The sequence below is a fragment of the Nomascus leucogenys genome, chromosome 19, assembly GCF_006542625.1.
Source record: "Nomascus leucogenys isolate Asia chromosome 19, Asia_NLE_v1, whole genome shotgun sequence".
Taxonomy (NCBI): Eukaryota; Metazoa; Chordata; class Mammalia; order Primates; family Hylobatidae; genus Nomascus; species Nomascus leucogenys.
This window is the reverse complement of record NC_044399.1, coordinates 24,346,257-24,358,542: the sequence shown is the minus strand read 5'-3', so window position 1 is coordinate 24,358,542 and position 12,286 is coordinate 24,346,257. Positions and strand designations below refer to the sequence as shown.

The window sequence follows — 12,286 nt, the reverse complement described above, 5'->3', positions numbered from 1 at the left end:
AGAATTGTCTTGGGCCACACAAAAAATACTGCGGGTTGAACAAGCTTGCAATCGAGCATCCTGTGGGCCTGCCCTCTGGTCTTTGTGTGGGATCCCCCAAATATCTACAGACCTGAAGCACTCAGCAGCTTCCCCAGGTCTGTCCACCAACCCCCAAACACCTGTCAGTCTGATTAGAAACCACCAGCAGCTGGTGCAGAAATGGATCCCTTTACCATCCCCTGCTGAATCTGGAGGGTGTTTTATTTTTTGTAATCTCTCATGTCAAAACCCTTTCCTCCAGTTATGAGAGTCCATCTAACAAGACTTGGAATTAAGGAGCTTGGTGGCTGTCAGGGAAGTCGTGTCATTTGAGACTGCTCCATGGCTGAGGCTTTGCCTAATTATGGCTAAAGCAAAGCCCACTCTGGTGAGGCTGCCGGAGTGAAGGCTGATACTCCCCGTTGATTCTAACCTCGATGTCAGTCTCATCCAGTGTCATTTTAAAGGCCGTCTCTGACAGCTCCCAAATTTGTATCTCCAGCCCCAGTGGCTTCCCTGCACTCAACATACAGCCACTTGTACGTCTCCGTTTGTACATATAATAGGTATCTTAAATGCCACCTGCCCAAAGCTCCTGCCGTCCTTCCCACTCCAAAACCTGCTCTCCCTCAGTCTTCCCATCTCAGTTAATGGCAGTTCCATCCTTTTATTAACGACTACTCAGACCAAAAAGTTTCACGTCATCGTTGACGCCTCACTTTGCAATCCACAAGCAAGTTCTGGGGGCCTCAGATTGCTCTCTAATCCCACCGCCTCCCACGCCCTTGTTACTTCCAGCCCTGTCCGTGCCACTCTCATCCCACGCCCACATCATGGCCGAGCTCTCCTTTCCTCTAGGCCCTGCCCAATGGAGCGCCAGCTTCCTCAAAGTCCAGCTCCCCTGCCCTCATTGAGACCAAGGAGCCCAACGGGAGTGCCCACAGCAGCGGGTCCATGTCAGAGAAGCCCGAGGAGCAGGATGCCCAGGTATGTGCAGGGCTCAGGGCAGGGGGTCACTGAGGGCCAGATGCGGGCAGGCACCAGGAAGCAGAACGTTCCTGCAGCAGGAGTCCTGTGCTGGGGAGACCTGGCCACCACCCAAGATCTGCCCCTGCTTAGCACTGTAACCATGGGCAGGTCACCCCTCCAGCCCCTCAAAACCCCATTGTCTCCTCATCAGTTACATGTCGGGGTGAGTAAGGTCAAAAGAGGTGCTCAGCTCGGAGGCCTTTGTAGCTCTGATGGCCCAGAATCCTGTAGATTTGAGATCAGTGAGGACATCCATGGAAAATTCTATAGGATCTGAGACCATTTTGGAAGTGAGATTTCAGACCTGGACTCACTGGTGGGAAAGTGTCCCATCACTTTCCCCAGCAGATCTTCCTTTCCAAATGAGCCACATGTGAGTTCCTTTAACAGTTCCCTGAAGCCCTAGAGTTGGGAGCCATTCATGCCCCCAGGCTGCCGATGTATATGGCCCCCACATCAATACAGCAGGAAGTGCCAGGACTGCCCCAGCCCAGCAGCTGTCTCTGATTACAGGTCTCCTGCTCAGGGGCCAGGGGCTGCTCCCTACAGTGCTGTCATTAGCGGACCCTCCCTGCAGAGCTCTGGTGGGGGCCCAGGGAGCCAGGAAGGACTGGAGCTTTGGGTGTAGACCCAGGCCACATGGAGCCACGTGGGAGCATGGGGAAGACTTCCCGGAAAGGGATTTTAGAGCTGGAGGGATTGGTCCTCCGAGTATGCCCTGTTGTGTTCCTTTCCTCCTCCACCTCCGTCTTTCCCAGCTCCTCTCCGCCACTCTGTCCCATCTGCCCCACTCACGCTGCCTCCCTGGCTCACAGGCCGACAATCCCTCATTCCCCAACCCACGCCGGAGGCTGCGCCTGCAGGACCTGGCTGACCGAGTGGTAGACGCCTCCGAAGATGAGCATGAGCTCAACCAGCTGCTCAACGAGGCCCTGCTCGAGCGAGAGTCTGCCCAAGTGTAAGCGCCACCCGGAAGCGTCCAGGCCCACTGCTCCTCCCGGGCCCTGACAAGGGGTTCAGGAAACTGGGCATCCCAAATACGGCCCCCCGCTAGGCCGAGGCAGATGTGGCATTTGGGATTCATGGGGCTTGTTCCCACTGCAGAGTAAAGAAGAGAAACACCTTCCTCTTGTCCATGCGGTTCATGGACCCTGAGATGGAAACCCGCTACTCGGTGGAGAAGGAGAAGCAGAGCGGGGCTGCCTTCAGCTGCTCCTGCGTCGTCCTGCTCTGCGCGGCCCTGGTTGAGATTCTCATCGACCCCTGGTAAGGGAGGGGCGGGGGAGGGCCACAAGTTTCCTCGGCTGTGGTGGTGCCAGGTAGAGGGGGGCAGGTGTCTCAGCGGGAGCCTGACATTGGGGAGCAAGCCAGTCTCTGCTCCCTGACCCCCACTGGGACGGCCCCCACAGGCCCCAGGAGTGCTAGACGGCACCCTGGGCTTCCTTCCTTTTCCCTGCCCCGTGTTTTGGAGCATCCTAGCGTCAGAATGGGGATCTGGCCAGGATCAAGAGAACTGAGGGACAGAGGCCTCCAGAAGGCTGGAGACCTTGGCTGGATGGGCCCACACTGATTCTTGGGACAAAGATGGGGACACTGCGTCAGCCGCAGTCACCAAGGCTGACCTGGCCCCTTTCTTGGCTCATCTTGGTAAAGATAGATTTTAGGCTCTGGGCACAGACTGATCCCCTCTCTAACACAGCAGTAGCTCCTCCAGGGCAAGGTGGGGCCTCCTGGAGTCCCCAGCTGGCGAAGCCCTGTCTGAGGGTAACGACCACTCTCTTGTTCTCCCTTTCTCCCCTCGGCCAATCGGGGATTCCCCGTCACAGAGAAGGGGTCTGGAACCCCGCTGGGATTACAGTTTGTCAGGAGCCTTGGGCTCGGTCACACCATCTGAGGTTGTGGGTGTGTGACCATGTGCAGGCCACTGCAGGCTCCGGCAGCATGTTTCCTCATCTGTGAAATGAGGAGAACAACCCCTGCCCTAGCTGACACTCAGGACTGTGGTGAGGCTCAAATTCACTCATTCCATAAGTATTGATTGGTTGGTTGTCTGCTTCCTGCGTGGGGATCGAGGGCTGGGGCTATGGCAGTGATGCGGCATACAGAAACCCCTGCTCTCGTGAAACTTGGGTTCTGGTAGGGGAAGCTATAGGCAAAAGCAATTAAACAATTAAAATAATATGCATCCATGCGGGAGTAAGTACTGCAGATACAGGGAAGGCAAGGAAGGGAGGTAGGTATGCTGCTGGGGAGCTTTGTTTTGTTTTGTTTGCATTTTGATGTGGGATGATCAGAGCAGGACTTGCTGGCAGGGTAATATTTCAGTAATGCCCGGAAGCAGGTAAGGGGCAAGCCTTCTCCTATCTGGGGGACACCTGCTTCAGATAGAGGTGCTGAGGCTGGAGTGGCCTGGCCCCTGGAGGCACAGTGAGGAGGCATCGCAGCGGGAACAGGGGCCACAGGAAGAGTAGCAGGGGTCCAGCGCAGACGTGGGGCCTCCTACGCGCCACTGCAGGGTGCCAGCTTCCACTCTTAACATAGGAGGCCGCCAGAACGAGGGAGCAGAGGAGTCCCCTGTTGTGACATATGCCCGGAGAGGCTCACTCCTGCTGAGAACAGCGCTTAGCACAGTGGGAGCAGTGAGACCAGAGGAGACCAAATAGTGGCCCAGACAAGCCACTGTGGTGGCCAGGCCAGGCCGAGGATAGAGGAGGATCAGTGGTTGGATTCCGCTGATAGATGCTGAATGTATTTTGGAGACAGAGCTGACAGGATTTGCTGGCAGATTGGTTGTGGGGCGTGAGTGTGGAGTTGAGGATGTCTCCTGGGCTTCTGATCGGAGCAGCTGGCAGGACGGGGGTGCCGTTAACCAAGATGGGGACGAGGTGGCAAGATGAGAGTGGAGAGGCAAAGATCAAGAGTTTGGTTTGGGACACGTGAAGTTTGCAATGCCCACAAGCCAAGGAGGTCAGCGTCCATGATCTGGAGTTCGGAGGGCAGGTGGGGTTGGAGACATGCACCTGGTGTTGCCAGCATGCAGGCTGTGCTGCAACACGAGACTTGCTGAGCTCAAGGCAGCATGTCCAGATGCAGAGACAGAAAAGGACTCAAGAAACCAAGCGAGAAAAGTGTCTCAAGGAGGGGTGAGAGGTGACTGAAAATGGGACGTGGATTTAGCTATCAGGAGGCTTCTGGGGCTCTTGGCAAGGACATCTTCCAGGGAGGGTTAAACAGGAATGGGTGTGAGCAGAGGGTATAGAGAACAGGCTTCCGGGCGTTGTCAGGTTAAGGTGGATGTGTTGAGACTGTGTCCACTGTGAAGCTGGGGGCGGCTGTCACAGGTGGACTCTTAGCAGCCTCCAGCAGCGAGGGAGAGACGCTGCTCCGTGCTGTGTCCTTTCAGCACAGTGACATGGCAGGGGCGCATTCCTAAGATCCCTGCCCAAGTTTATCCTGGGCTGTGCCCAGGCCACCTGTGAGTTGTTCCCTCTCTGGGAAATGTCCCAGGCAGCAGCTGCACCTAGAGAGTGGCCCGCTCCCAGGCCAGCACTCAGCTGGCGGCCCGTCTCATCAGGGCCTTTGTCCTGTTCTGCACAGCAGGCAGCAGCAATTCCCTGGCACCGTGTGGAGCTGTGCAGGCAGAGGCACAGGCTCACGCTGTGCTGAGAGGCCTCCCCGCCCCTTGGCCCCTGTCCCCTGTCCCCTGCCCCCCGCCCCCCATCCCCTGCCCCCCGTCCCCTGCCCCCCGTCCCCATCCCTTCCTCTCCTAGCCCCTCACTCCATCTCACTGTCCCCTCTGGCCCCTCCCAATTGTCGTCTCTCTGTCACAGGCTAATGACAAACTATGTGACCTTCGTGGTGGGGGAGATTCTGCTCCTCATCCTGACCATCTGCTCCCTGGCCGCCATCTTTCCCCGGGTAAGAGGCACTTTTCTACTGAGCTCAGAAGGCTCTGGAAGTGAGTGGCACTCCCTGTAAAACTGGGCGGTGATGGAGTTATTCTTTCTGTCAAATCCTGACAGGCAGACACTCCTCTGTTAGGACGGTCCAGGCACTTGCCCATCCATTCATTCACCATCAGCAGAGCACTCCCTCTGGCTGGGCCACCAGGCCGTGGCTGGGCCATAGTGGGCTGTGGTGGGCCATGGCTGGGCCGTGGCGCTGCAGCACGCATGGGTACGGCAGAGTCTGGGTAAACAGGAACCTGGGTAGAGAAGCAGTGGAGGGCCGGCTGGAAGGTGGGTTGGCCCCGATTGTGAAGGCCCTTAGAAGCCAGACTAAAGGGATTAAAACTTTCTCCTGTAAGGCACTGAGGTACTAAGCAGAGTTTTTTTTTTTTATCAGAATGACAAAGGTAAAGCAGTGTTTAGGAACATGAATCTGACAGGTGGCTCACCAGGTCAGTTGGAGCCAGGACAGGCAGGAGTAGCTGGCCAGAGACGAGCAGCCCTGAAAACTGTTCCTGCCCTGGCCTCACCTCATCACCATGTCTGCTGTGGAAAGGGCTGTGACCTGGAGGCAGTGCTGTTGCACAGGCACATCGAGGAGGGTCCGACACAGCGTCAGAACTCCCACGCCCTCTTCTCAGCTCTGTCCCTTGGTCAGCTGCCGGGCGACTCCCAGGCAGAGCCCCTTTTGAGGCTCCTGGGACTGGAATACGGGAGCAGCCTGAGTTGCTGTCAGTCACATCTGCAGGAGAAAGGGCTGGCAAAGGCTCCTGGCCCTTGAAATTCCGTTCCTTCTAGGCCTTTCCTAAGAAGCTTGTGGCCTTCTCGACTTGGATTGACCGGACCCGCTGGGCCAGGAACACCTGGGCCATGCTCGCCATCTTCATCCTGGTGATGGCAAATGTCGTGGACATGGTGAGCTCCTGCTGTCCTTGTTGAAGGGACGCCCCTGTTCTCAGTGGAGAAGGGCTTCTGTTTGGGTCACACAAGCAGTTTCTCAGTCCATCCCTCCACTGTCATGTAGCTTTGGAGTGGCTCTTAGGTTCCCGAACACATCATCCCTACCTAGTGGAAGGAGTCTTGTCTCTGTCATCCAGGGAGCCTCTGGGATGGACTTCTTTCCTTGAAGCTCCTCTCCCAGAGTCCGAGAGTACAGTTCCATGTGCCCACGCCTGTGCTAGGTACCTTATGTATGTTGATTCATTTAATCTGTGAAAAAGTCCTGAGCAGTTGTACCAGTATCTGCAGTTTCACAGGGAGAAACTAACTCTCAAAAAGGGTAATTGGTTGGGTGCGGTGGCTCACGCCTGCAATCCCAGCACTTTGGGAGGCCGAGGCGGGCGGATCACGAGGTCAGGAGTTTGAAACCAGCCTGGCCAACATGGTGAAACCCCGTCTCTACTAAAAATACAAAAACTAGCCAGGCGTGGTGGTGCACACCTGTAATCCCAGCTACTTGGGAGGGTGAGGCAGGAGAATCGCTTGAACCCAGGAGGCAGAGGTTGCAGTGAGCCGAGATTGAGCCGCTGCACTCCAGCCTGGGCAACAGACAGAGCAAGACTCTGTCTCAAAAAAAAAAAAAAAAAAAAAAAAAAAGGTAATTTACTTGCTCTAGATCATACAGCCAGGAAGTGACAGAGTCCAGAATGGAGGCAGTTCTAAGTCCCAGTCTGTGTTCTTCCTCCCTAAGGGGGCAGCCAAATGCTTTCTTGGGGAAAAGGGGCAGGAGTTGGGAGCCCAGATCTATTGGTTTAGAACCACTGGGCACGTATTGAGCACTACATGCCTGGAGCTGTCATGAATGTTCTCTTGTCAGTTGTCACGGCATCCTCTAATTGTTGTAGTACCATATACACTATCTTCCTTTTTTTCAAATATAATGTTATTGTTATACTTTAACAATTGGAGCACACGAATACAACCAGCATGGAGACTTATTCTGGCAGTGGTATAATGAAAAAGCTCCAGGGCTGCAGCTAATCAGAAGTCCAGTGGGGGGCCGGGTGCGGTGGCTCACACTTGTAATTCCAGCACTTTGGGAGGCTGAGGCAGGCAGATCACTTGAGGTCAGGAGTTCGAGACTAGCCTGGCCAAGATGGTGAAACCCTGCCTCTACTAAAAATACAAAAATTAGCCAGCCGCAGTGGCACGCACCTGTAATTCCAGCTACTTGGGCAGCTGAGGCAGGAGAATCACTTGAACCTGGGAGGTGGAGGTTGCAGTGAGCCAAGAATGCACCACTGCACACCAGTCTGGGCGACAGAGCGAGACTCCATCTAAACAAAAACAAGTCCATTGGGAATGAGGAGTTAGGGGCTCCAGAGCCTACCTTGGCCAGGGGTTGCTGGTGCCCACTACCCAGGGAAGAGAAGCCCCAGGCCCCCTCCATGTCACAACATGCCTGGAACGTGGCACCCAGGTGTGGAGGTCACCACTGCACAGGTCCTGGACACTGTACAGGACACCTGGAGATGCTGCCACTCATGGAGGGGTAAAAAGCTAGGGATGTGCAACAACTGCTCATGCGAGAATGACATGCTGGGAATCACGCAAGCAAGACAAGGTTGCCCTGTGGGTGAAAGTTACAAAAAGGAGGGGTTGATTCCGGTTCTGGATGCGCTTTCTCCTGGCCGCATCTGCCCAGTGGCAGAACCAGTAAAGACTCCAGAAGGCAGTGAGCGTCCCCTCAATGGAAGGATTTGGGCAGAGACTAGCTGTCATCACAGGGAGGCTGTGAGTGGGGCTCACGGTCCCGTGGCCCCTCGGCCCCTCGGCCCCTCTTGAAGCAACAGTGTGATGTGGGGAAGAACATGTTGGATTTGAAGCCTAAAGGCTTGGCTCCTACTTTTGGCTTTTCTGCTTGCTAATTGTGTTCGGGCAAATCTGGCCTGAGTTTTCTGTACAATAGGGACAGTACTAAAAATACTCGAGAGAGTTTTTGTGAATGTCAAATGAGGCAACGGCAAGGCTCTTAGCTGCAGTTACTAACTTTCATATGATTAGTCCCTGGTAAATTTCCCCATCTTTCCCGGTGTTTCTGGGGGAGCCGTGGGAGGTGGCAGCTGAGCGTGCACTACCATGCACAGCCCTCTGTGACCAGTACCTGCCGTTCTCTTGAACGTGTGTCCCCTCCCGCCATCCTGGCCTCCAGTTCAGCTGTCTCCAGTACTACACGGGACCCGGCAACGCGACGGCATGGATGGAGACGGAGGGCGGCTGCCTGGAGAACCCCAAATATTACAGCTACGTGGCCGTGCTGTCCCTCATCGCCACCATCATGCTGGTGCAGGTCAGCCACATGGTGAAGCTCACGCTCATGCTGCTCGTCGCGGGCGCCGTGGCCACCATCAACCTGTATGCCTGGCGCCCCGTCTTTGATGAATACGACCACAAGCGTTTTCGGGAGCATGAGTAAGATGAAGCGCGACTGGGGATCTGTATTGTCTCCTTCCTCCCACCCACAAAGTCCTCAGTTCAAGCTCATGGGCCTGTGCTGAGGTGGCTTTCTGTCACTAGGGGTCCTCAAAGGCTTGTTCAAGAACCAGAGTTCCTGGCTGCTCACAGACGTATCACTGGTTGGCTAGGACCTGAGAATAGATTCTTCCCATTCTCCCCGAGTGGAGGACTTGGGATACCCCGGTGCCTGGCTGGGCATCAGGCTCTTGTTCCCAGATGGGGCCTGACTGTGCTGTTATCTGTCCAACAGCTTACCTATGGTGGCCTTAGAGAAGATGCAAGGATTCACCCCTGGGCTCAACGGCACTGACAGGTAAGGGCCACGGCTTCCCCTCCTGGCCTGTGCTCACAGCCCTTCTTCTAGAGACAGGAATATAACAGGCCCAAGCCCCGGGATCTCACCCTCCCGGGACGCACGTGACCTGACACGTGAAGGTTAGAGGAGCTGGCATGGGTTCCCCCAGGAGGGCTGCAGCAGAGGCAGGATGATTCTAATATAGACCTGGACATCCAGGCCTCTCTGCGTGAAGGCCAGTGAGGCTTGGAGGGCGAGGGCAGCAGCAGTGCAGTGAGGAGGGAAGGAACTACCAGGTGGATGGCAGCTGCATGTAACTGGCTGGCAGGACAGACAGGCAGCAGGAAAATGAGGAGGGAGGAAGATGCTTTGGATTTAGACCTGGCTTCTGAGCCTGCAAACAGGCAGGTAATTCTCTGTGGGTCATAGGCAGGTCAGTTTCCATGAGTTGCAATTTCATCTCTTGAGGCGAATACTGAACCAGAAGTTCTCTAAGGTCCCTGCCAGTGTCAAGGTTTTAAAATTTTACGATTCCGTGACTTGAACAGACCTTCAAGGAAGTTTAGAAATAAAAAGATGACCTAATAGAAGAGGGGTAAGACCTGCATAGCCCTTCACAAAAGAAGAACTCTAAATGGCCACTAATAAATGGCACTCAAGTAATCAAGGAAATTCCAGTTACACCCTAATGAGATACCATCACACACGTACCGGTCCAGATAAGTCTGACAATATCAAGTACAGTAGTAACTCTTACACTCCTGGTGGGAGTATGAGTTAGTACAACCATGTTAGAAAATATTTTGATCTATTTAGTAAGGTTGAAAATAAACCTGTGTCCCAGCAATTCCACTCCTACATACACACCCACGCAGATGTGTGTATATGTGTATATATATACATATCTTAGAGAAATTCATGCACATACTTATGTCCCAGTATATATGTATGAGAATGTCCAAGGTGGCACTGTTCGTAACAGATATACCCCCTCCCCCAAAACAAATGAAAACAACCCAAATGACATCAACAGGAAATGGATACATAACTGGTATGTTCATGCAGTGAAATACCATACAGTAATGGAAACTAACCACAGCTCCACATAAAAATATGGACGAACGACGTAAAAAGCCATGGTGAGATTGTACCCCAGTCCCACGGCTATGAAATCCCATCACTGATGTCTCTTGCTTCTCCAAATTCCTGCATGGTTGTAGCTACCTCTGTGATCAGTCAGGCAACGCAGTGTTTCTTAAACACCTGGGGAGCAGCCCTGATGTGAATACCAGGTGCAGCCAGGAGGGGCCGGGGGTTGCCTGGCTGTTGGAGAGGAGCCCAGTGAGTTAAGAAAGCTTTACTGCCCAGGGGGAGCCCGACTTGGTGTGAAAGGGCCTAAGGAGCTGGGGTGAGCTCTGGGGCTGGGGTGGCAGGAAGCAGCACCGTCTAGTTGGAGGGAATCAGGCCCCCTCCGGGAGGCAGATGATGGCCCTTTCAGTTGCACGCACTCTGCCCAACAGGCTGCCCCTGGTGCCTTCCAAGTACTCCATGACGGTGATGGTGTTCCTCATGATGCTGAGCTTCTACTACTTCTCCCGCCATGTGAGTGCCACCTGCACGATCCCCGCTGTGTGCCCACAGCCCACAGGGCCTCCTGAGAAGCTGCCCCGGGACCTAAGAGCCCAAGCTCCTAAGGAATGCGGCTTCCCTTCACCCAGCCCCACACGTGAGCCTGGTCAGGCCACCGCCTTCTCTGTATTCAGCCTCCTTCCTCAGTCACACAGGAAGACAGTTCCTCACCTCTTCCGTCCGACCCCCTCCAGGATGGTGAAGGAAGCATGAGAGTGAAGGTGGGAGGGGATGGAGCGAAGGCACAAACACCTTGAATCAAATCTGTATCCCCTAGGCCAGGGGCTCATGGCCCCAGCACTCCCCATGGCGCTGAGGGACATTAACACAACTGACCACCGAGCCAGAAGAGAAGGGGAATAGAGGAGCTGATGGACTTTCTGTTGGGTTAAAAGGAAAAGAGAAGGCCAGTGCAGTGGCTCATTTTGGGAGGCTGAAGGTGGAGGATCAGTTGAATCCAGGAGTCCGAGACCAGCCTGGGCAACATGGTGAAACCCTGTCTCTACTAAAAAATACAAAAATTAGCCAGGCATGGTGGCCTGCACCTGTAATCCCAGCTACTTGAGAGGTTGAGGCAGGAGGATTGCTTGAATCTAGGAGGTTGAGGCTGCAGTGAGCTGAGATCACACCACTGCACTCCAACCTGGGTGACAAAGTGAGACCACCCCGCCCCGACTGCACTCAACCCGACAAAAAAGGAAAAGAGAAGGAAGAGAGGGAAGAGAAAGATCCTCTGTACTTAGGGCTCAATGTTAGCTCAAGTGCCCCCTGATGGCTTTCCAGGGAAGTACAGCCTTCCCAAGCCACTTCACACCCAAATGGTGCCTGCTAGAAAGGGGGACTCCACCCTGAGCTGGGAGATCTCCACTGCTGCCACCTCCACGAGACAGACCTGCAGCTGAGATTGGGTCCCAAGAGGCCCCCTACACACGGAAGGCCTCCTGGATCTCCGCTGTAACTACGGGGGCTGGGAACCGCACTGCACTATTGGGTGGCCTTTTGATGAGGGGGAATCTTTGCAGGGTCTTACTTCCCTTGCCGTTTAGCCATCTTCCCTCCAGCCTTTCCAAGGGGAGTTCCTCCATTCACGTTCCTGTTTTTCTTCTTTTTTTGAGACTGAGTCTCACTCTGTTGCCCAGGCTGGAGTGCAGTGGTGCGATCTTGGCTCACTGCAACTTCTGCCTCCTGGGTTCAAGTGATTCTCCTGCCTCAGCCTCCCGAGTAGCTGGGATTACAGGTGTCTGCCACCATGCCCGGCTAATTTTTGTATTTTTAGTAGAGACAGCATTTCACCATATTGGCCAGGCTAGTCTCGAACTCCTGACCTCAGGTGATCCGCCTGCCTTGGCCTCCCACAGTGCTGGGATTGCAGGCGTGAACCACCACGCTTGGCCGTTCCTGTTTTTCATCTTTCTATCCAGTGGCCAGCTTAGAGCACATGCTTCGCCTTGTCTGTGTCTGTAGGTAGAAAAACTGGCACGGACACTTTTCTTGTGGAAGATTGAGGTCCACGACCAGAAGGAACGTGTCTATGAGATGCGACGCTGGAACGAGGCCTTGGTCACCAACATGTTGCCTGAGCATGTGGCACGCCATTTCCTGGGGTCCAAGAAGAGAGATGAGGTGAGGGGTGTGGCCTCAGCCCAGAACCATGAGGCCATTTGTCTCCATCTGTTCTTTCAGGGAGCCCCCCTGGGCCCAGGCCTTCTCAGGGACAGGGGACTGGGGCCTAGGTAGGGCTGAACCTAAACAGCAAACACAAATAAGCAAAAGAGGAGTTTCTCCGGCCTCCTGTAAAGGGCACTGCTGTAGGCATCGTGATGTGGGCTGTACAGCTCTGAGGCCACGTGTCACAAGACAAGACTTTGACTAGAGCCCACCTTTTTGTTGCCTGTGAACTTCTCCAGAG

At 54.6% G+C, this 12,286-nt stretch overlaps 1 protein-coding gene across 2 annotated transcripts in view; it reads left to right on the top strand.

Annotated features, from left to right (window-relative positions):
* Positions 1–12,286, top strand: part of ADCY3 (adenylate cyclase 3) — a 101,727-nt gene that overhangs the window by 84,509 nt on the left and 4,932 nt on the right. The window contains exons 9-17 of one of the 2 annotated variants that reach the window (XM_003270583.3): positions 880–1,008; positions 1,866–2,008; positions 2,155–2,316; positions 4,881–4,968; positions 5,796–5,912; positions 8,149–8,408; positions 8,704–8,766; positions 10,269–10,350; positions 11,842–12,000. In XM_003270583.3, the coding sequence (XP_003270631.2) occupies positions 880–1,008; positions 1,866–2,008; positions 2,155–2,316; positions 4,881–4,968; positions 5,796–5,912; positions 8,149–8,408; positions 8,704–8,766; positions 10,269–10,350; positions 11,842–12,000 (1,203 nt within the window). Of the gene's footprint in view, positions 1–879; positions 1,009–1,865; positions 2,009–2,154; positions 2,317–4,880; positions 4,969–5,795; positions 5,913–8,148; positions 8,409–8,703; positions 8,767–10,265; positions 10,351–11,841; positions 12,001–12,286 lie in introns of both variants that reach the window. The other variant, XM_030799623.1, reaches the window with a different exon arrangement.